The sequence below is a fragment of the Mobula birostris genome, chromosome 22, assembly GCF_030028105.1.
Source record: "Mobula birostris isolate sMobBir1 chromosome 22, sMobBir1.hap1, whole genome shotgun sequence".
Taxonomy (NCBI): Eukaryota; Metazoa; Chordata; class Chondrichthyes; order Myliobatiformes; family Myliobatidae; genus Mobula; species Mobula birostris.
Window position 1 is genome coordinate 18,087,890 of NC_092391.1, and position 24,115 is coordinate 18,112,004.

Sequence of the window (24,115 nt, forward strand, 5' to 3'; positions counted from 1 at the left end):
CCTCTTACATAGCCCTCCATTTTTCTATCATCCATGCGCCTACCTAATAGTTCGTTAAATGTCCCTATTGTACCTGCCTCTACCACCTTGCACTTGCCTGTTACAACTCTGCAGCCTCACCCTCAAGTACTGTTTAAATATGATGATATTTTCTCTGTCTTCTACCCTTCCAACTGTGATTTCCAGATTCCCATTAACATCTGGGTGATGTTTCTTCTCATTTATTTTGAAGAACTTAGATTTTTGCACAGTCTCATGTGTTTCTGATTCTGCTCCTATGATTTGTAGACTTACAAATGTAAATATCACTCTGTTCATGGTTATTAAGAGCATTTCACTCTTTGAGGCAGACTGTCCTCAGTCCAGTTCCAAATGAAACTTATTATTGTTGTGAATATCTAACTTTATTTTGTGTAACAGAGCCTGATTTCCTCCTTTCTGTCTGTCAGGTGGCTGAGGAACAATGTTCCACTTACCGAGCTGGACAGCGCTTGGGTGTCGTCTGACCAGAGCAGCCTCTTTATTGGCCGCACGAGGCTGATGGATGAGGGCCACTACGTCTGTCTAGCCAAAAATGAGGCAGGCGAAGAGAGAGGAGAGTTTGAGGTCACAGTCCATGGTACAACACTTATAAAACTGCAACAATTTATGATTGTGATTTAAATTTGAGCTTCCATGCCATGTAAGAGTTACAATCAAAAATGCTTGTTCATATTAGCGGTGCAATATTCCCAAGAAATTTGTAGCATTCTGGAATTACTTTGAAAACATGCTCAATAGGTTCCTTGACTTTAAATTTAATAACTTTTTCATAAATGTGCAACTTGCTCCCTCCATTTTATAGCTAGAACTGAGAGACGAAAGGGAAAACACCTTTTAAACCTCTCAAGTCCGATCTTGCTCAGGTGCAGTCAAAGTGTATCCAAATACTTTAGTGCCTGAAAATTTCCGATTTCCTGTCCTCCAATGTGAGGACTGAAGTAACATTTTATTGTGACATTTTTTGCCAGATTCAGTGCCAATCCTATAAGCAAGCTCTCTCCTTTCCCACAAAGGTAAAGGTCCTTGCAAATTATCAGACACTGTACAAAAGGGGCTTTATTGGCTCTGAAGTACTGAGGGACATTCAGACACTGTTGAAGATGCAAGTTGAATTTAAGTTTGTCTTTCAAATCCTGCCTGGCAAACTCTAAAGGTTTAACAATCCTTATCACTTGAAGTCCATGTTTCTGGAAATTAGCCCCCAGCATCTCAGTGCTTTGCAGCTCAGGGTCGGCACAACATTGTGGGCCGAAGGGCCTGTAATATGCTGTACTGTTCTATGTTCTCTGTTCTATGTTCCATGCTCTGCAGCTCAGCCTTAAATCTTTTCATTTTTATGGATGGAGCAAGCAACTTTGAACAATGAGAGTACTTTGAACAATGATAAGCCAAATAATACTGCAGTGAAAAAGTATTCACATAAAAAACTCAGCTGGCTTCAATCTAACTGCTTTTGCCTCTGTATTTGATTTGTGTCGCTGTCTCAGCCTTGAGTATATTAAGATTTCTGAGCTATAGGAAACAGCCAGGGAAGTGGAGTTGAGGTCAAGGTAAGATTGGCCGATTGGGCTGTGTGGTGCCTCCTGCTCCTATATTCTGCCGTACATATGGAAACACGCTGAAATGCACAATTTTTAACAAACCTACATTCAGTGGCCACTTTATTAGATACACTTGTACCCCTGCTCATTAATGCAAATATCTAATCAAACAATCATGTGGCAGCAACACAATGCATAAAAGCATGCAGACATGGTCAAAAGGTTCAGTTGTTCAGACCAAACATCAGAATGAGGAAGAAATGTGATCTAAGCGACTTTGACCATGGAATAATTATTGATGCCAGATGGGGTGGTTTGAGTATCTCAGAAAATACTGAGCTCCTGAGATTTCATGCATCACGGCCTCTGGAATTTACAGAGAATGGTTCAAAAAACAAAATAAAAAACATCCAGTGAGCAGTGGGCAAAAGATGCTTTGTTAATGAGAGAGGTCTGAGGAGAATGGCCAGGCTGGTTCAAGCTGACAGGACAGTGACAGTAACTCAAATAACCGTGTGTTATAACTGTAGTGTGCAGAAGAACATCTCTGAATGCACACCACATTGAACTTTGAAGTGGATGGGCTACAGCAGCAGAAGACGATGAACATACCTACACTCAGTGACCACTTTATCAGGTACAGGAGCTACCTAATAAAGTGATGACTGAATGCATGTTCAAATTTTAATAAAATATCAGAACGGCAAAGCACCATGTACAAAATATTTGTCACCTGCTTTTTATAAGTGCAATTTCATCTATATTAATTGCTTGTTCCAGTCTGCTTAATTTGTTTGATCAAATTCCCTAATTATTGACTATATTTGGTATCTAGTCCCCCCAGTGGTGAGGATTTTGGGAGCCGAGAGTTTGTCCATCATGACTGGTCAGTCTGTTACACTGGAGTGTGCTGTTACTGGAACCCCAACACCTTTGATGACGTGGCTGAAGGATGGACAGGTGCTCACCAGAACAAATGGGAGCCTTAAGGTAAGTACTGACATTTGACTCACACAGTCATAGAATCTTCTTTGGTTGTCAGATTCCGGGCAGATGAGATTCTGACAGTGTCAGAGCCCCGAGTCCAATTCTGACCTAGAGTGTTGTCTGTGTCACGTTTTCACGTTTCCCCTATGAATACGGTGGATTTCCTCCTGCATCTTAAGGAACTTATATATACAGGCATCCGTTAGTCTCGTGAGACCATGGATTTGTGCCTTGGAAAGTTTCCAGGGCGCAGGCCTGGGCAAGGTTGTATGGAAGACCGGCAGTTGCCCATGCTGCAAGTCTCCCCTCTCCACGCCACCGATGTTGTCCAAGGGAAGGACATTAGGGCCGATACAGCTTGGCACCGGTGTCATCGCAGAACAATGTGTGATTAAGTGCCTTGCTCAAGGACACACACGCTGTCTCAGCTAAGGCTCGAACTAGCGACCTTCAGATCACTAGACCAGTGCCTTAACCACTTGGCCACGTGCCAACACTCTTAGGGAATATGCCCAGAGGAAAACATGTGTAATTGATGGTGGACTAATTGATCACTACAAATTGATCTGGTCTGGTGTGTAGGTGAGCGGGCGGCACCTGGGGTGGGGGTTTATAGATGAAAATGTGGAGATTTAATTTTTAATTACAAAGCATCACACACAAACTGCTGGAGGAACTCAGCAGGTCAGGGGGCATCTGTGGAAATAAATAAACAATTGATGTTTCAGTCCAAGATCCTTCTTCAGGACTGAGAAGGGAGGGAGAAGATGGCAGAATAAAAAGGTGGGGGGAAGGGGGAAGGAGGCTAGCTGGAGGGTCAAGGACTGGAGAGAAGAAGGAATCTGATAGGAGAGGAGAGTGGACCACAGGGAAAACAGAAAGAGGAGGGGATCCAGGAGGAAGTGAGAGGCAGGTGAGAAGAGGTAAAAATCCACAGTAGAGAATAGAAGACAGGAGAGGGAGGGAATTTTTTTAAACTGGTAGGAGGAATTGATAATCTTGCCATCAGGTAGGAGGCTACCCAAATGGAATATAAGGTGTTGTTTCTCTAACCTGCATGTGGCCTCATTGCACAGTTGAGGAGGCTATGGACTGACATGTCGGAATGGAAATGGGACGTGGAATTAAAATGGGTGGCCACTGGGAGATCTTGCTTTTTCTGGTGGACGGAACATAGGTGCTCAGTGAAACGGTCTCCCAATCTTCGTCAGGTCTCACCGATTTACTAGAGGCCACACTGGGAGCACCAGATACAGTAGATGATGCCAACAGACTCACGGGTGAAGTGTCGCTTCACCTGGAAGGATGGTTTGGGGCACTGAATGGTAGTGAGGGAAGAGGTTTAGGGGCAGGTGTAGCACTCATTCCGCCTGCTACAGTAAGTGCCAGGAGGGAGATCAGTGGGGAGGGGCGAATGGACAAGGGAGTCATGTAGACAGCAATCCCTGCCAAAACCAGAAAGTGGGATGGAGGGAGAGATGTGATTTCCCCCTTCTCCAGCCCTGTACCTCTTTCTCTAATCGACTTCCCAGCTCTTTACTTCACCCCTCCCACCTATCACCTTGAAGTTCATGCCATCAGGTTGGAGGCTACCCAGATGGAATATAAGGTGCTGCTCCTCTACCATGAGGATGAGGTGGCCTCACCTTGGCACAAGTGGAGCCCATGGACCGACTCGTCAGTACGGAAATGGGAATTGGAATTTAAATGGGATTAATGCAGGATTAGTATAATGGGGTGACTGATGAATCATTTGGACTCGGGGAGGGGCGGAGCTGAAGTGCCAGTTTCCATACGAATCTCTCCCTGGCTCCATGGCTAAGACTGTACAAACACGTCACTGTGTGCTCATTTATACCGCAATTCCAACCAGCAAAAGTCAATTTTAACTTGCCAATTAATTTTAACTGATTACCTCTTGAGAGTTTGTTGTTTTGTATGGCGGGTGCTTTCCTCTTCACATTTCCAACTGGTTTTTGTCAGAGCAGGATGAAGTGCGGCCCGGGAGTCTGTCCGTTCAGGAACCGGGGTTGGATCTTGAAAACTTCTTGAAAATGATAAAACATTAATGAGAATCTATTGTCCAATCCTTTGGAAATCCCAATAGTTCGGCATGTGCTGGTGTTTGCTGTGCTCCCTTCCACTTCCTGGGTCCAACTTTGTTGCATCCAGTCCCCACACTCATTACAATTTGCTGGGGCCCTGCTTCCTGTCATCTTCTCCCTCACCGGGACTCTTTTCCTACACTCCCATCCACCCGACAGGGCCCTGGCTCCAGTGTTCCTTTCATCACAATTTGCTGGGGCCCTGCTTCCTGTCACCTTTTCCCTCAGCGGGACTCTTTCCCTACACTCTCGTCTCCTCTCCAGGGCCCTGGCTCCAGCTCTCGCAATCTAACTCATAGGACCGCTGTTTCCCCTCCTCTCGTCAGACTGACAGCGTCCCGTTTCTCGTGCTCATTGGGACGTTTATTACATTACCATGTAGCATCTATAGAAGTGAACTAAAAAAAAATACGTTAATAAATTCATGTTGAAACATGCAATAGTCTGGAAAACCCGCTGGTCCAACAACACCAAGGCCCAAGCGAACTGGATTATCAGAGTTGTACTGTTATATCATTATCAGCTGGCATCAGTTAACATTATCTGGTGAAGCAAATGTGCTTTATGATAAAGGAAAGGAGAGTTCCAGTCTCTTAGGGAAGATCATGAGATAATTGTGTTGGGAAAGTAATTGAGAGAAAGAGAGGTTGACAGACAGTGGGGAAGAGAAATTGGCAGATAGTGGGGGAGGGAGAGAGATTTGCTGGCAAACAGTGGGGAAGTGGGAGAGAGACAGATTGAATGATAGACAATAAGAGGGGAAAAGAGAGACACTCAGAGAGAGGAAGAAAGAGAGTCTGATAGATAGACAACACACACAGGATGCTGGAGGAACCCAGCAGGCCAGGCAGCATCTATGGAAAAGAGTAAACAGTCGATGCCTCTGGCTGAAACCCTTCACCAGGACAGGGTCTCAACCCAAGGCATTGACTGTTTACTCTTTTCCATAAATGCCGCCTGGCCTGCTGAGTTCCTCCAGCTTTGTGTGTGTGTTGCTTTGATTTCCAGCATCTGCATATTTTTTCTTGTTTCTGACAGATGGAGCATGGAGACTGAGAGACAGTGGGTGGGGTGGCGGGGGAGAGACTGACTGGTAGACAGGATGGGTGAGAGAGAGAGACAGAAACATTGACAGACAATGGGTTGGGGGTGGAGAAAGGACTGACTGGGGGAAATCAAAGAAACTAACAGAGCCTCAAAACCAGAGTTGACACATTTGAGCAAACACCTTCAGACTTTGTATTTACTCCATTCGCTTCACAGATCGACGGAGCAACTCAGAGAGATGGTGGCAATTATTCCTGTGTAGCTACCAACGAGGCAGGTGAATCTGAACAAGCTGTCAAAGTAATTGTGTATGGTAAGTGTTGTGGTGGATCAGTCTAACACAGCCTACAGCAGAAAGATTCACAGGTAAAGATGTACCAGTATAGTGCACTGGAATTCCAGCAATTTGGGTTGTTAAAAATTATTATTTTTTGACGTGCAATTTAATTTTACTAATTGTTCTCCATCATGTATAACTCAAAAAGGTCTACCCTACATCATTCTGCCTTTTTTGGCATCTCATCTGTTCTGCACTCTCTTGGCAATGAACTGTTGTTTCTGTGCATTACCAAGCACAATACAACTGGAGTCAAATACATTTTTCATGTCAGCTACTATGATGATACTCGTGAGGGAAGAGCTGCCTGTAGGCAAGAGCAAACCGGATTGGTTACCCGGTTGTTGAATGTTAACACACTGAGCAACTCACTCGTGTGTGTTGTTCCTTTTTTTGGATGCAGTAATTGGAGACAGTGATCACAATTCCCCAATCTCATCATGTTCCCATTGCAGTGTAATGTGTAGGTCCATGATTGAAAGGTGATTTGAGAAACAAACTGCTAATTGTTATGGACCATCACCAACGTTCCCTCTATTTATTTTAACAGCTGCACGACCCATCTATTGCTCTGAGCAGGAATCTTTTATATAGCCTAAAAACTGCACGGCACTATAAATGTTTTTTTTCCAATGAAGTTTAAAGTAAACTTATCATCTAAGTATATATATGTCACCATATACAACCCTGAGATCCATTTTCTTGTGGGCATACTAAATAAATCGATAATAGAATCAATGGGAGACCGTACCAACTTGGGCATTCAACCAGTGTGCAAAAGACAACAAACTGTGTAAATATAAAAAGAAAGAAAAAATATTGAATAAATAAAAATTAGATAAATATCCATACTATGAATACTTAGAATGAATCGCTGTGTGGCAACAGAGGCTATGTGCACAGGGGCATTTCAGTTACAGCGTGGCCACGCCCTCGGACAGCTTAGAGGGATCAGTGACTATGACAGAAAATTTATTCTACTATTACATACTAAGCTAAATGAATCCATGTGCTCTACAATATGTTTCAGAATATCACTCTTGTGTGTTCATGTAACCATGCATTATTAGAAGATTTAAAAAATTGAAGATTAGCTTTATTAGTCACATTCCTTTTAAGAGGAATAGATAGAGTGGACAGCCAGCGCCTCTTCCCCAGGGCACCACTGCTCAATACAAGAGGACAAGGCTTTAAGGTAAGGGGTGAGAAGTCCAAGGGGGATATTAGAGGAAGGTTTTTTACTCAGAGAGTGGTTGGTGCGTGGAATACACTGCCTGAGTCAGTGGTGGAAGCAGATACACTCGTGAAGTTTAAAAGACTACTAGACAGGTATATGGAGGAATTTTAGGTGGGGGGGTTATATGGGAGGTAGGGTTTAAGGGTCGGCACAACATTGTGGGCCGAAGGGCCTGTACTGTGCTGTACTATTCTATGTTCTACGTCCATTGAAACAGTGCAGTGAAATGCATCGTTTGCGTCAAATCAAATCAGTGAGGATTGTGCTGGGCCACGCGTCATACCCACAACTCACTAACCTCAGTGCACATCTCTGGAATGCGGGAGGAAACTGGAGCAGCCAGCGGAAATCCAGGCAGTCACAGGGAGGATATCCAAACTCCTCAGAGACAGCAGCAGGGAATTGAACACGGATCAGTGATCGCTGGCACTGTAACGGTGTGGCGCCAACTGCTACGCTGGTGTTAATAAAGTGACTTTATATTACAAACGATATTTTCTACCATTTGTCTTCTTATATTTCAGAGTTTCCTATTATAGACACTTCTGTCGATACGAACAAAACTGCAACTGTGAATCACTCAGTATCCTTCGACTGCGTTGCCACGGGAACTCCACCCCCTGGTAAGTATGGCTTGTTGTCCACTGAAACGAAACCTGATTGCTTGCCCCACATTTTCCTGGGGTTATGACAGATAAATGGCTCTGAAATTTCAATAAATATCTGTAAAACAATCAGAAATACAGGTAGATGTCAATGTATAGGAACATGTTAACTGCACATGTGGCTATTCACCTTCCAAAAAAAGTCACCATTTTCCTACCTCATCATATCATTAGCAATTATTTAATAACACTATAATTTTCTCAGTTGTTTATAAACATAAAAGATTCTGCTGGTGCTGGAAATGCAGAGTAATACACGCGAAATGCTGGAGGAACTGAGCAGCTCAGGCAGCATCTATGGAGAGGAATAAACAGTCAACGTTGTGGGCTGAGGTCCTCCATCAGGCCCAAAATATTGACTGTTTATTCTTTTCCATAGATGCTGCCTGATCTGCTGAGTTCCACCAGCATTTGTGTGTGTGTTTTCCAGTAGTTATCCTTGAGCTTGCCCAAAGCATTTCACAGATTTGGTTGAGCTGCTGGGTTTGAAACTATAGAAGCTAAAATTCCTTTCCCTATGGTGTGGCATTGATTTGCGGAGCATTAACACAGCTATCTTGTTTCCTGTCTTTGTCACCAACTGATCTTTGTTCCTTTGTCACTTAGTGTTGACTTGGCTCAAGGGGAACCAGTTGATCACAAATATGGCTGGTGTCAGTGTGCTGGAGGAGGGGAGAACTCTACAGATACACAGTGCCCAGGTGTCGGACAGAGGACTGTATCGCTGTGTGGCATCCAGTATGGGTGGCAGTACAGAACTACGATACACCTTACAGGTTTATGGTGAGATGGATTCTATACACTGTATCTCTGACACAGGGACATCCACGTGCCGCAGTCTGCCGTAACTTCTGTTCACTCACCTTAGCAGCAATGTTATGGGAAATTACTGAGCTGAGGCCAACTCTTTGTCAGTGTGGTAAGAAAAGGCCAGAATGAGATTATGTTAGTCTGTAGAACAGCTTCTTCCTCTCTGCCATCCAATTGCTGAATGGACATTGAACCTATGAACTACCTCCGTAAAATATTTTTATTTTTGCACTACTTACTTAATTTAACTATTATATGTATATACTTGCCGTAATTCTCAGTCTTTTTCTCTATTATTATGTATTGCATTGTACTGCTGCCACAAAGACAACAAATTTCACGACACATGCCGGTGACATTAAACCTGATTCTGATTCTGTTACTATTGGTGGAACACTCACAATGCACTGGAGGAACTCAGCAGGTCAGTCAGCATCAGTTGAAAAGATTAGTCGACGTTTCGGGCCAAAACCCTTTGTCAGGACTGAAGGAAGAACCCTCCCCAAAGTTCCTCCTTTGACAACAGCATCTGCAGATTATTTTGTGTTTACTATTGGTGGAATACAGGCTGGAGATTTGTGAGTGGATCATTTGGCTGTTCTGTCTTTCCACACTGACCCATAATCTGGAGACGTCGAACAAAAGGAAATAAATTTGTTAGTAAAAGACACTGTGGCACTTGCATCTCCAGTCACACAACTAGCAGCAGATTACAACTGGGTATCCGTATACTCTTTCTCATTCTCACAGCAGGCCATAAACAAAAGAGATTCTGCAGATGCTGGTGTAACTCTCAGTTCGGCTAGCAGCTTAACCTAGGGGAAGACAGTCCTCAGCCTGGCCAAACTTCAGAAATCTCGTTTGGGTGGATGCTGCGCAAATGTGTTCCCTGTTATAAATCAGTACCACAAAATAACAAACAGTACACAATATGTGATTAAACAATTGAGCTTTATAATTCTTAGTTTGACTATATGGTTAGTAAAGAAAACAAAGAAAAGAAAAGGTCCCATTCTCATGAAACAGTCTAATTCGCAACGTTGGAGCTCATTGATAAGGCCGTTCGTCCACCATCGACCTCTTCCGATCGTCGCTGACCTTCGGACCCTCGATCCAAGTCCACTCCATCTGGCGGTCTATCAACTCTCCATTCGCGTCTTCGCTCCTCATCTCTCCCCGGCAAAAGACCGCAAAATCCCTGCTCCCAAACCCACAAGAAAGAACAACATCCCACTCATCGGCTAACATGCCCCGTTATCTCTAGTCATAACCCAAACATTGCTGCTACAGAGAAACAATTACATTAGCAGTGAAACCTTACAGCGTGTTACACTGGAAATCCAAAGCAAACCACACAAAATGCTGCGGGAACTCAGCAGGTCAGGGACCAGGATCTGTTTGATATCCATGCTTGTTTACCTCAGTCCCTGCGTTAATATAAACATCTTCTTGCACAGACACTCTCTCCAGTGGACATGTTGCTACACCCTTGTATTTCTCACTTCCATATGCAAGGTACTAACAGTATGTGTTCCATCATTGAAGTTTGCTGGCAATTATGGGAAAACATCGATTCTCACTCATCCAGAACTTTTTAATTTGCAGTCCCGCCAATGATCTCAACGGTTTTGGACAAGGTTACTGCCCTTCTGAACCAGCCTATAGAACTTCAGTGTGAGGCTGCAGGAATTCCTGCCCCCAAAGTGACATGGCTAAAAGATAAAACTCCGCTCTTTATGATGAGTGAAAGGCTAAAGGTCAGTGGTATTTGTTATTCTGAACCTACAGTTCTGTGCAAAAATCTTAGAGAGATATATATACACACACACACACACACACACACACACACACACACACACACACACACGATATATATCGTGCCAAAGAATTTTGGACAGTACAGTGAGTGTTGATAAACCTGATTCTGATATGGGTCTCTATTGTAGACTGAGAGTGGGAAGGGGACAGGGAGAGGGGAATGATGGTTGGGCAAAGAGGAAGGGAGAGGGGACGTTGTAGGAAGCACCAAAGAGACATTCTGTAATGATCAATAAACAACTGTTTGGAATCAAATCACCTTGTCTGGTGTCTCGGGGCTGGGTGAGTCTGTATCCACAGCAGCCCTCACCCCCACCCCGGCATTCCTTCTCTGCCACCTGTCCCACACCGCACCCGCAGCTCTCCACCCTCGCCATTCCCAACATCCTTTGCTCCCACTGGATTTACAAACTCGCTCTCTGCTCTACATTGACAAATACAGTACCATGCAAAGGTTTTAGGCACCCTTGCTATATATATATATATGTGTCTAAGAGTTTTACATAGTACTGTAAATTGATGGTGACTGTTTACTAGATGTGTGTTTTCCATTAAGTAGATACCGCAGACAGATTTTGAGCTACCAATGTTAACATTGACTATTATGCCCCTGTCTCTCCTGCAGTGACTAGTTGATTATGAGTGTGAACTTGCTGTCTGGCCATTTTATGGGATTTTGTCGGTATTTATTTTTGTTTACTTTTCCCCATCTTTCCCCTACAACTTTCTACTTATCAGGTGAAGTTAATGCATTCTCTTTGTAATTTGATTGTTTTGCCTGTTGAACTGAAGTGTTTTTTCTCTTTGATTAGTTCTTTATGAATGGTCAGGTCCTGTCCTTTGCCAGTGCCCACTCCTCTGATTCAGGAACATATACCTGTGTTGCTGTGAGTTCTGCCGGAGAGGACCAAAAGGATATCCACCTGCAAGTTTATCGTAAGTGTGCTTTGAAATAACGTTGGGATTGGGCGAAACGTACCCAGGAAAGAGTTGTATTGAAGCATCCATTAGAATCTCTCCACAAGTGAACACTGTTCACTCTAAGCTGCGTGGGTGTGCAGCCACTGAAATGCCCCCATGCACATAGCCTTTGTTGCCACACACCTGGAGTAAAGAAACAAGAAAAAGTTTAGGAAAAGTGGAAGATTTTCTTTGTTGTACTGTATTTTGTCATACCCTTCAGTTAATAGATAAAATGAAAAGTATGTGAGTTTTCAATTTTCATAGTATGCATGTAACAAAAATAATTAAGGTGCTGCATAGTTTTCAGGCCATGTAAAAGTTTCCTGCTCAGAGCAATGGTTAGTCCGCGTAGCTATTAAAATAAATTAGAGGGAACGTTGCCAGCGAAGTTAAGTTTTGGTGTTACGGTGCAATTTTAAGGATGTTCCACAAAGGTCTTCTACTTAGGCAGACTCTTGGAATGAAACTGGTTTAGCAGGTCCTGAAGTGACTGATGAGGCCATGGTAGAAATTACAGAGAGGTGCTCGATGAATGGGATGGTATACTCTTGGGGCTTCTGACGCTCGGACTCAAGATTTTTAGTACCATTCTAAATCCTCCCTCTCTGCTTAGCACAGTCATGGAAGAGGATTTCCTAAGGGTCAAGGGGAATGTTTGAGCTTTGTGTATATTCTTGACACTTATCTTCTGTCAGTGTGATAATCCCTTTCCATGGGATTAGAAGTTCCATATTAGGTGTCTGATATTGAGCATGCACATAAGAAAACTCCGAGACTCAATCTAACTAATGGAGTGGTCATCATCTTCTGATTTTCTCATGGGTTGCGGCTGTTAAGGACAAGGGCATCATTAAATACCTTTCTCTGTTTACTGGTGAATGGTTATCAGGAATCATTGCATTCTTCAGGTAGAAGGTATTCCCACACTGTGTTAGGAGTTAAACCCAGTGATAATGAAAAAATGGACATGCATTTCTAAATCAGACAGGGAAGGGAACTTTCAGTTGTGTGTTTTTGAAACTTCATTCTTTCTGGTGAGCAGGGGGATCCTACCTCGCTCTTGGCTTTTGCTTTGTGGATGGTGAAAATGCTTTGGGGTGGCAAGTCGGTTGCTCTGTAAATCAGATGCATCACTCCATGGTAGATGCGTTTGCTCAAAGCATTAGCAGGTCACACTGAGAATAACGGTCGGCTGTTCTTAGACCTGAATCAGAAGATAAGAATTTGGCAGTTCTACTGGATATTTAATATATGCTGTCTGTAGAAGTAGTCTACAAACACCAAATAAGGGACAAGGAAGCAGCCAGGAAAAATCATTGCGGACATTATCTACCCAGCAAACCGCCTTTTCCTAAAGCTCCGTTGTGGAAAGCACTACAGGACTATTAAAACAAAAACTCCATGACATCTTAAAAAGTTCTTCCCCCAGACGGTTAATCTGATTAACCTTTCTGGGTTTTTCACCCCACCCCTCTCCCTCTTTTACCACAGCACTACACTGCCCCGTTAGCACTTTAGACCACTGTTGGCATATATTTCTGCACATTTTAATCCATGTCTGTACTCCTAACTTTATTTTTATATAATTCTTTTTCCTGTATGATTGTTGAATGTCGTCGGTTTTTTTTATTGTGTGTAGCACCAACACACCACAGCAATTTTCATATGCATGTAAATGCATATTATAGCGAATAAAATTCCTTGTCCTTGTGTAGTTTTCCCTTGGACCTCCTTGTCACTTTTCTGGCTGATATAATGGGGAAGAGGAGAGTGATGGGCAGATGGCACTGAGGTGAGGAGTGGAGAGGAGAGTGTTAAGACACCGTAATTGATGGAAACAGGCGGATATTATTAGAATTGTTAGATATTCTATGTCCTTTTTATAAGGCATTAGATATCAACTTGAAAAACCTTAGCCCAGTTTTCGCTCCATGTGCGATTCCATTTGCTACAAAAATTGCAACTTTTATAAATACAAGAGATTCTGCAGATGCTAGAAATCCAAAGCAACACACACAAGATGCTGGACAAAATCAGCAGGTCAGGCAGTGTGGAAGTTGGGCAAAAAGAGGGTGAACATGATATCCAGGCAGGGATAGGTTGCAGACAGCCCAGGCAAGAAAGGCCATTGAAGAGCATAGCTTCCCTTTGCATAGCAAATTCCCAGAGCCATTTTGCTTTCTGCAGACAAGGTAAGAATGTAATGGAAGGATGCAAAATACACACACCAACAAAGAGGCAATTACTTTACTAACTTAAAAGTATCAGCAATTGTTAGCGTGTAGTTTCTATTGTTTTTTAACACCTGTATTGTGAATGGTGATTGATCTTGCAAGTAAGAAATTCAGACATACGTAGTTTATCCAATGGTCAATATCTGTAACCGCGCTTCAGTTCTGTCCTGGCTTCAGAACAGTGTGGTGATGGGGTCCATGCTGATCTTCTTGTGCACAAGTAAGATAAAGTGTGGTTGAGGAATGAGTGCATGTTTTCAGAGCCCAGTTAATCAGTGACAACAGCAGCATCTTCGGAGGGTAATATGCAGTCAACATTTTGAGCTGATCTGCTTTGGGTAGGCATAACATTGCTCAGTGCTTCATAAAGTGACTGAGCCAGCAACTGAAACAATTTTATGCATTTTACCCCCTAGTTCCACCGAGCATTCTGGGAGAGGAACAGAATGTGTCGGTGACTTTGAATGGTTCGGTGAACTTGGAGTGCCAGAGTCGAGCATTCCCTCCTCCCACTCTCACCTGGACGAAGGATGGGCGGCCTCTGCCAAGGCATACTGGTCTCGTGCTCAATGAAAATGGTAGTCTCGTTGAGGTCAGTGTTGCCTTAGAGTCTCTGAAATGCTTTGCCTTGATCTTCAATCATGTGTGCTTGGGAGTAAAGAAAGAAATAACTTTCATTTTCATAGTGCCATCAGCTCTGAAAGTCCCAACGGGAGATAATTTAGGAAAGATGGCAGCCAGTTACTACACAGCAAAATCTCCAAATTAGCATCGAACTAGTGGCCAGGAAATCATTCTGGCGAGATCCCAGTTGTAAATAAATGGGTAGGTGGTTGGGTACATACTAGGATTATCATCACAATTGTGTCATGGGATCAAAGAGACAAATCAGCCAAGGGTAATGATATAGCTAAAGGATGGCACCTCTGCTGATGCAGCGCTGCCTCGGTCCCATGGCATTGGAGATTCCATTGGTTATGCCTAGAACTTGTCATAGTCATACTTTATTGATCCCGGGGGAAATTGGTTTTCATTACAGTTGCACCATAAATAATAAATAGTAATAAAAATAGTAATAGTAATACTACTATCAGTAAATAGTAAATAGTAATAGTCATGGAAATAATAACTAGTAATAGAAAAATAGTAATCAATAGTTAAATAGTAATATGTAAATTATGCCAGTAAATTATGAAATAAGTCCAGGACCAGCCTATTGGCTCAGGGTGTCTGACCCTCCAAGGGAGGAGTTGTAAAGTTTGATGGCCACAGGCAGGAATGACTTCCTATGATGCTCTGTGCTGCATCTCGGTGGAATGAGTCTCTGGCTGAATGTACTCCTGTGCCCAACCAGTACATTATGTAGTGGATGGGAGACATTGTCCAAGATGGCATGCAACTTAGACAGCATCCTCTTTTCAGACACCACCGTCAGAGAGTCCAGTTCCATCCCCACAACATCACTGGCCTTACGAATGAGTTTGTTGATTCTGCTGGTGTCTGCTACCCTCAGCCTGCTGCCCCAGCACACAACAGCAAACATGATAGCACTGGCCATCACAGACTCGTAGAACATCCTCAGCATTGTCCGGCAGATGTTAAAGGAAATAGAGACAGGAAATAGAGACAGCTCTGACCCTTCTTGTAGACAGCCTCAGTGTTCTTTGACCGGTCCAGTTTATTGTCAATTCATATCCCCAGGTATTTGTAATCCTCCACCATGTCCACACTGACCCCCTGGATGACCCCCCTTGTGCCCCAGTATTTCAACACGACTAGAATATAAAAGCAAGGATGTAATACTGAAACTTTATAAGGCATTGGTCAGACCACACTTGGAGTATTTTGAGCAGTTTTGGGTTCCTTATCTAAGAAGAGATGTGCTGACATTGAAGAGGGTCCAGCCGAGGTTCACGACAATGATCCCAGGAATGAAAGGGTTAACATATGAGGAGCGTTTAATGGCTCCGGGCCTGTACTTGCTAGAGTTTAGAAGAATGAGTGTGGATCTCATTGAAACCGACCAAATATTGAAAGGCCTAGATACAGTGGATATGGAGAGGATGTTTCCTACACTGTGGGAGTCGAGGAACAGAGGGCACATCCTCAAAATGGAGGGATGTCTATTTCTGAACAGAGATGAGGAGGAATTTTTTTAGCCAGGGGAAGGTGAATCTGTGGAATTCCTTGTCACAAATGCTGTGGAAGCCAAGATATTGGGTATATTTAAAGTGGAGGTTGATAACTTCTTGATTAGTAAGGACATCAAAGATTATGGGGAGAAGGCAGGAGAGTGAGATTGAGAGGGGTATTAAAGCAGCCTTGACTGAATAGAAGAGGAGACTTAATGGGCTGAATGGCCTAATTCTGCTCCCATGTCTTATGGTCTCTAATAATGGAACAACTTGTGATTTTGACTCAAAGACTAGTGAGCCTGTTTATCACATTGCGGTTATCATTCCAGTTTTAGGAGGGGTGTGGAGAGGATAAATGGAAGCAGGCTTTTCCCACCGAGGCTGGGTGAGATTAGAACTAAAGGTCATAGTGTAGGAGTGAAGGGTGAAAAAATAAGGGGAACCTGAGGGTGAATTTCTTCATTCAGAGGGCGGGGCAAATATGGAACAGACTGCCAGCAGAAGTGGTGGATGTGGGTTCAATTGCCGTATTTAAGGGAAATTTAGATAGTATGTGGATGGGAGGTGTTTGGAGACCAATGGTCCAGTTGAGGATCAATGGGATGAGGCAGAATAACAGTTTGGCACAGACTAGATGGGCTGAAGGGCCTGTTTCAGAGTTGTAGAACTTCATGGCTATGACTCTAGATACAGTATTTTATAATAACAAAATATAGGTGTTTTAACCTCCGGGTTGAGTCAGTAGTGAAGAAAGCAAATGCAATGTTGGCATTCATTTCTAGAGGAATAGAGTATAGGAGCAGGGATGTGATGTTGAGGCTCTGTAAGGCGCTGGTGAGACCTCACTCGGAGTACTGTGGGCAGTTTTGGTCTCCTTTTTTAAGAAAGGATGTGCTGACGTTGGAGAGGGTACAGAGAAGATTCACTGGAATGATTCTGGGAATGAGAGGGTTAACATATGACGAACATTTGTCCGCTCTTGGACTGTATTCCTTGGAGTTTAGAAGAATGAGGGGAGACCTCATAGAAACATTTTGAATGTTAAAAGGCATGGACAGAGTGGATGTGGCAAAGTTGTTTCCCATGATGGGGGAGTCTAGTACGAGAGGGCATGATTTAAGGATTGAAGGGTGCCCTTTCAGAACAGAAATACGAAGAAATTTTTTTAGTCAGAGGGCGGTGAATCTATGGAATTTGTTGCCACGGGCAGCAGTGGAGGCCAAGTCATTGGGTGTACTTAAGGCAGAGATTGATAGGTATCTGAGTAGCCAGGGCATCAAAGGTTATGGTGAGAAGGTGGGGGAGTGGGACTAAATGGGAGAATGGATCAGCTCATGATAAAATGGCGGAGCAGACTCGATGGGCCGAATGGCCGACTTCTGCTCCTTTGTCTTATGGTCTCATGGTATAATACTTCCTTATCAAAGATGAATTTATTGCATTACTACATTTAGCACTGGGAAAGCATGTTACAAATACCTATGTACAATGCGATATGGAATGAAAAGCTCAAGTTTTTTAGGGATGGATTGGAAATCCATCAATTTCTCAATTGAATCTTTCCTTATACACCCACCATCCCATCAAAATTCTTCGCTCTTTCCTTTCTCCAGTCATCAGTTCCTCACCTTTCATTTTTCACTTCCACGGTATCGTCAGATCACTTCCTCCTGAACTCTGGGTATGTGATGCTTTGGACATAATGAATAATGCCGCTGAATCAGTTACCTGTCTCAGTTACAGCGCGGTAGCATGGCAGCGGGTGTAATGCTATCACAGTGCTAGCAACCTGAGTTCAATGAGGAGTTTGTATCTTTCACCTGTGATTGCATGGGTTCTCCAGTTTGCTGCCATGTGCAGGTTAGTAGGTTAATTGGTCACGTGTGTAGTTGGTCAGTGTGGGCTCATTGGCCCATAAGGGTCAGTTAACTCTAAATAAAATTATAATTGTTGACAGCCCCTCCCCATACAATTTTCTGTTCTTATTCCCTGAATTATCTTGGTTTCTCATCCCATTATTACTATAGAACACAGAACATAGAATGCAGCAGCATAGTTCAGGCCCTTGGATCCACGAAGTCGCTCCAAACTTACAAACTTAGTTTTTACTTTGAACTTTGAACCTACCCTAAGATCAACCTAACCCTTCCCTCCTATATAGCCTTCCATTTTCCTATCACCAATGTGCCTATCTAAGAGATTGCTACATGTCCCTTCTGTATTGTGGACTGTGCTGTACTGTTCTATATTCTATGTTCCTACCGTATCTTGCCTCTACCACCATCCCTGCCAGGATGTTCCACACACCTACCACCGTCTGTATAAAAAAAAAACTTAGCTCTGACATTCCCCCCTTACGCTTTGCTCCAATCACTTAAAATTATGGCCCCTCATATCATGTCCATTGCTGCCCATTTCACTGCAGAACAATAACATCCTACCTGTGGTGATAGAATGATTACCAGGACTTCACATGGTGCAGAACTGGGCTCTCAATATAGCCTTATCCAGTAACTCTTGTAAGTTTAACTAAAACATTTGCTGAAGGGTCATTGACCTGAAATGTTAGCTTTGATCATGGTTCCAGCTCCAGTTGTGAAATGTTTCTATAATTTTTTTTCGTCTTACTTCACGTTTCCAACATCTCTTATCATTTTCCTTCTATGATACTTTGGATCAGCTCTGTATTTCTGTCAACACTTAATTAACACTGAAGCCAATAACTGAATTTCAGTATGTACTATAATACTGATGTGAAATTTCTTCCAACACCAGGATGAGGTGGAATGCTATCAGCTAACACAGTTTACTGAATTCCTGGTGAACTTTGCTATTGTAGTTCTCAGCAGGGTGTGAACTCTCTGATTTTTAACAAGGTTCAATGCCAGGAGAGGAACGTTTGACTACGTGTGTGTTCTCTTAGATCAAGAGGGCCCAAGTTCAAGATGCTGGCCGCTACACCTGCAAAGCTTCAAACGATGCTGGAGACACGGAGAAGAGCTATTACTTGAATGTGTGGGGTAAGCAGAAAGCATATTATACATCCATCGGTGTTAAGCTCCCTGTTGAAATTTGGCATTCTCTTTCTTCATATGAATTTTAATGCTCTTTTCCCAACTTGTCCCAACGGGAAAAAGGTGGGATATAACTGAGCATTCTGTCCCTCAAGAAGGACAGAAGACAGAGGCAATTTAAGACTGTATCACACCTTAGAGTCCTCCAAGAGGACCACATCCTAGTTGGGTTTGGAGGTTTGCGTGCAATGACCCGGAGAGTAAAGTTGCCTGGAGTCAGGGCTTAACGCTTTGGGTCTTGGTAGGGTCACCAATGCCAAATAGCTCAAAGGGTAGAGGCCAGACTAAGAGTGGTCCACCAGTCATCCAGCTAGCAACCCCGATCGGTAAAACAAAATTGTTATGGAAACAGCAATGAAAAATTCTTCTACGTCTGATTGTGATGTTATTCTTGAGTCTCCACCCGGGACTTGCATGAGTGACAGTAGTGAAAACTGAGAGGAAGCTACTGGCACGATGAGGGAAGCCCTGAACACCGCCAGGGGTGGAGGACCTTTGTTGCTGTCTTAAACACCAATGGCATAACGGGCACTAAGAAAATACACCTAAGAGTGGACATGAACAGGCCATGGTAAGGGAGCTAGCTAGATCAGCATGTAATGGACAGAGAGGAGCTCTCCCCCCTTCACCAGCACCCGTGGGTAACAATACTTTCCAGATGCAGTGAAGAGGAAACTTCATTCAAATTCTCCAGGCTTCAACTGGTACAAATCTAGCTTGGCATCTACTATGTGCTCACAGGGAGACGGAGGTAGCTCCTCTTCATTAGCCTATGACAAGGCTCATGGATTCCCCCATCAAATCATTCTGAAACTGTGAGCCTGACCCAGCTCTCATTACAGAAACAGACAGAATCACGAAACACTCTTTTACTTCTTTTAAAAAGATATTCATTCACAGGTCATGGATGTCACTGCCAAGTCCTGTTTAATGTCAATTCTTAATTTCCATTAACTATGAGGCATGCTTGGCCTTTTCAGAGGGCATTAGAGCATGGAACATAAAGCCCGAGAACAGGACCTTTGGCCATGATGTCCGTGACAGTCTGAACTAATCCCACCTCCTTGCACGTGGTTCCTCTCCCTCTGTTCCCTTCCTATTTACATGCCTGTCCAAATGCCGCTTGCCTCTCAAGCTTCAATCTTCGCCCTGCCATGAGAGGTAGAAACGGGTAAGGCCGGCCAGCGGAGCTCTGGAGAAGCTGTATAGGCCAAACCCCTGTACGGTGGGTGTAATGGGCTGCAGGGGTGTTGATGCACTCAAACCATACCGTCGACTTCAGGGGATGGCGGAGACAGGAGGTCATCAATGGCCTGTGCTCCACGTAGGAGCAAAATGCCCAAGTTCAAAAGTTCACGGTGCTCACAGTTCAATATCATTTTACATGTGACACCAAATGAGGGGGACTCTGATTGAAACCTATCAACTATTGAAAGGCCTTGACAGAGTGGACGTTGAGGGGCTGTTTTCAGTAATGGAGGAAACTAGGACCAAGAGGACATGGCCTCAGAATACAAAGACGTCCCTTTAAAAGAGAGATGAGGAGGAATTTCTTTAGCCAGACGGTGGTGAATCTGTGGAATTCATTAACACAGGTGTCTGTGGAGGCCAGGTCACTGGGTATATCTAAAGTGGAGGTTGATGGGTTCTTGTTTAGTCAGGGTATCAAAGGTTATGGCCAGAAGACAGGAAAATAAGGGTGAGAGGGATAATAAATCAGCTATGATTGAATCGTAGAACAAACTTGATGGGCTGAATGCCCTAATTCAGCTCCAATGTCTTCAGACTGTAAGAAAAGGCTTGATGCATTTATTGGCACTGTCTTACTGGTGACAAATTCATGAAAATGCTGAGTCTATTGTTGAAGAGGATCTTTAGAGGCCACCGATCAGATCTTTCATAGTGATGCCAATGCAGAGACATACATTTGTTTGATAAGGTGCCTTGTAATAGACTTGTCATCAAAACTGAATTCCATGCTTCAGAAGTGAGTGAACAGCTAAATGGAAAATCAGTTTGCCAGGAAGCTGCAGTAACAGACAAGTTACTGAAGTAACCACTGGTATTCCCCCGGGCATTTGTTCCACAACCACAATTTTTGTTTTCATCACAAACAAGAGAAAATCTGCAGATGCTGGAAATCCAAGCAACACACACAAAATACTGGAGGAACTGAACAGGCCAGGCAGCATCTATGGAAAAGATGACAGTCAACCTTTCGGGCCAACACCCATCATTAGGACTGGAAAAAAAGATGAGTCAGAGTAACGAAGTGGGGGGAGGGGAGAAGAACCGCAAGGTGATAGGTGAAACCAGGAGGGGCGAAGTGAAGAGCTGGGAAGTTGATTGGAGAAAGAGGCACAGGGTTGGAGAAGGGAGAATCACATCTTTCCCTCCATCCCACTTTCTGGTTTTGGCAGGATTCGCTCCTTACGCGACTCCCTTGTCCACTCGTCCCTCCCCACTGATCTCCTTCCTGGCACTTATCCTTGCGAGCGCAGCAAGTGCTACACCTGCCCCTACACCTCCTCCCTCACTGCCGTTCAGGGCCCCATACAGTCCTTCCAGGTGAGGCGACACTTCACCCATCATCCTGTTGGGGTCACCTGCTGTATCCGGTGCTCCCGGCGTGGCCTCCTGTATCTTGGTGAGACCCAACGCAGATTGGGAGGCCACTTTGCTGAGCATCAGAAAAGGCAGTGTCTCCCAGTGACTACCACCACTTCCCATTCCCATTCCAGCATGTCAGTCCATGGCCTCCTCTACTGTCATGATGAGGCCATGCTCAGGTTGGAGGAGCAACACCTTATATTCCGTCTGGGTAGCCTCCAGCCTGACGGCATGAACATCAATTTCTCGGTAATGGCCCCCCCCCACCATTCCCCAACCCCTTTTCCTTCTCTCACCTTATCCCCTTATCTGTCTATCGCCTCCCTCTGGTGCTCCTCCCCTTTTCTTTCTTCCATGGTCGTCTCTCCTCTCCTATTCAATTCCCCCTTCTCCAACCCTGTATCTCTTTCACTAATCAACTTCCCAGCTCTTTACTTCACCCTCCCCCCCTCCCGGTTTCACCCATCACCTTGTGTTTCTTCCTCCCCTGCCCCCACCTTCTTACTCTGACTCCTCATTGTTTTTTCCAGTCCTGATGAAGGGTCTCGACCCAAAATGTCGACTGTACCCTTTTCCATAGATGCTGCCTAGGCTGCTGAATTCCTCCAGCATTTTCTGTGTGTTTATTTTGCTTTAATGTCCATTAGGGACAGTGTGCAGAGCACGATTTCCAAGTTTTTAAATATTGCAAAACTTAAAGCTGTGTGTGGACAATGTGGAGCATGCTTACAGAGCTCAGGACAACCATAAGCTGACTGGTGGGAAGGGTAAAGACACGTCAGATGAAATGTAACCTAGATAAATGAAGTAATGTATTTTGGTCAGAAGAAGAAGGAGAGGTAGACTAGAGGTCGTAGTTTTAGAAGGGATATATCTCACTATAGGAACAGTGAGATAAGTGCATTATTCATTGGAAGTGCCAAGACAATTTAAGAAAGGGGTTAAAAATAACAAACGGGAACTTATAAGTTGAGGCGTAGAATACAGGAGCAACAAAATCACTCTAAACCTTTGCTCAGCCACAACTGGAATATCTTGTCAAGTTATGGGCACCACACTTTAGGGTGAACCTGAAGGCCTTAACAATGGCGCAGAGCTTTACAAAAGAATATTCCAGAAAAGGGGGGACTTCGCCATCATGGATTTTTTTTGCAAGGGAAAGATTTAAAAGCCTTCAGTCATAGTTGAAAGGGAGAAATTTTCATTATTGTGAGAAGATTGAAGAAGCAGAGAACCTAGAATACAGGTGATTAGAAATAGAATGAAAGCTGACATGGGGCTAATGCACGAGGATTTACAGTACACTGCCGGCAGAAGTGATGGAGACGAGATTCAGCTGCAGTTTTGAAAAGAGAACCAAGTTAATATCGGAAAGAGGAAAACAGCAGAGCTATGAGGAGAGAGCAGTGTGTGGAACTCAGTGGATTGCTCCTGTATGGTGCTGGCTGAGCCTTGGTTTATGAAGATCTAGAAATAGACAGGCAAGTGACTCGAATGGTCCCCTTCTGTGCTACAGCCTTTCTGTGATACTGAGGCTCTGCCTAGTCATGTGGCGACCCCAGGCATCAACCAATGGCTCAAATAGCTCAGCATTATGGAACATCTGGTCTCCATTTGCAGGGATTATAGGAATGGGTCACACACCTGGCTCTTGATACCCACCTTAAGTGGATGAGAAATGACTCACTGTGCCTCTCTGACAGATGGATGAAAATGAAACACCATGGTACCTGTTGACATTGTGAAAGTGGGAAGTAAGTCTTGCAAGTCCAACTTGGAGTTAAAAGTGCTTCTGATCTAAATGTTTTTGAAAAAAAACAGCTCAACTCTATTATGCACTTTGGAAGTCTGCAGCTGTTTAGACAATCAAAATCACATCTGTGCAATGCATTGTTGGGGGCTATATCAGGATTTTTTTTATAAAATCCCATTCTGAGAAAGCCATCAAGGGGGTCGGAACATCTCAGCTCACAATACTCATTGTGTGAGGTATGGAATGTCTGGTCTGCACTCTTAGTGTCATTCCTCACCACAAATCATTGGTTCTAAGTTATAAAGAAAGGAAAGATTGAATAGGTTAGATCTTTATTCCCTAGATGGTAGAAAACTGAGGGAAGATTTGATAGAGGTATGCAAAATTATGAGAGCTTTTTCCGCTGAGGCTGGATGCAACTACACTTGGAGGTCATGGGCTAGTGGTGAAAGATGGAATGTTGAAGGAGAACATGAGGGGCAAATTCTTCACTCAGAGGGTGGTGAGTGTGTGGAACAAACTGCTAGCGCAAGTGGTGGACGCAATTTTGATTGTAACGTTTAAGAGAAATTTGGATAGGAGAGGTATGGAGGGCTATAGACTGGGTGCAGGTCAATGGGACTTGACAGTTTAAATGGTTCAGCATGGACTAGATGGGCTGAAGGGCCTGGATCGGTGCTGTAGACTTCAATGACTCTAAATCAGTGGTCCCAAGGTAGCAAAGTAGGACAGAACTTTGTGTTACAAGACCAATCTA

At 43.8% G+C, this 24,115-nt stretch overlaps 1 protein-coding gene across 6 annotated transcripts in view; it reads left to right on the top strand.

Annotated features, from left to right (window-relative positions):
* Window positions 1-24,115, top strand: part of LOC140186210 (hemicentin-1-like) — a 449,816-nt gene that overhangs the window by 198,433 nt on the left and 227,268 nt on the right. For all 6 annotated transcript variants that reach the window (XM_072240181.1, XM_072240182.1, XM_072240183.1 and 3 more), the window contains exons 34-42: window positions 450-619; window positions 2,419-2,573; window positions 5,939-6,035; window positions 7,821-7,919; window positions 8,568-8,744; window positions 10,377-10,528; window positions 11,402-11,525; window positions 14,203-14,378; window positions 18,845-18,941. In XM_072240181.1, the coding sequence (XP_072096282.1) occupies window positions 450-619; window positions 2,419-2,573; window positions 5,939-6,035; window positions 7,821-7,919; window positions 8,568-8,744; window positions 10,377-10,528; window positions 11,402-11,525; window positions 14,203-14,378; window positions 18,845-18,941 (1,247 nt within the window). The remainder of the gene's footprint in view (window positions 1-449; window positions 620-2,418; window positions 2,574-5,938; window positions 6,036-7,820; window positions 7,920-8,567; window positions 8,745-10,376; window positions 10,529-11,401; window positions 11,526-14,202; window positions 14,379-18,844; window positions 18,942-24,115) is intronic.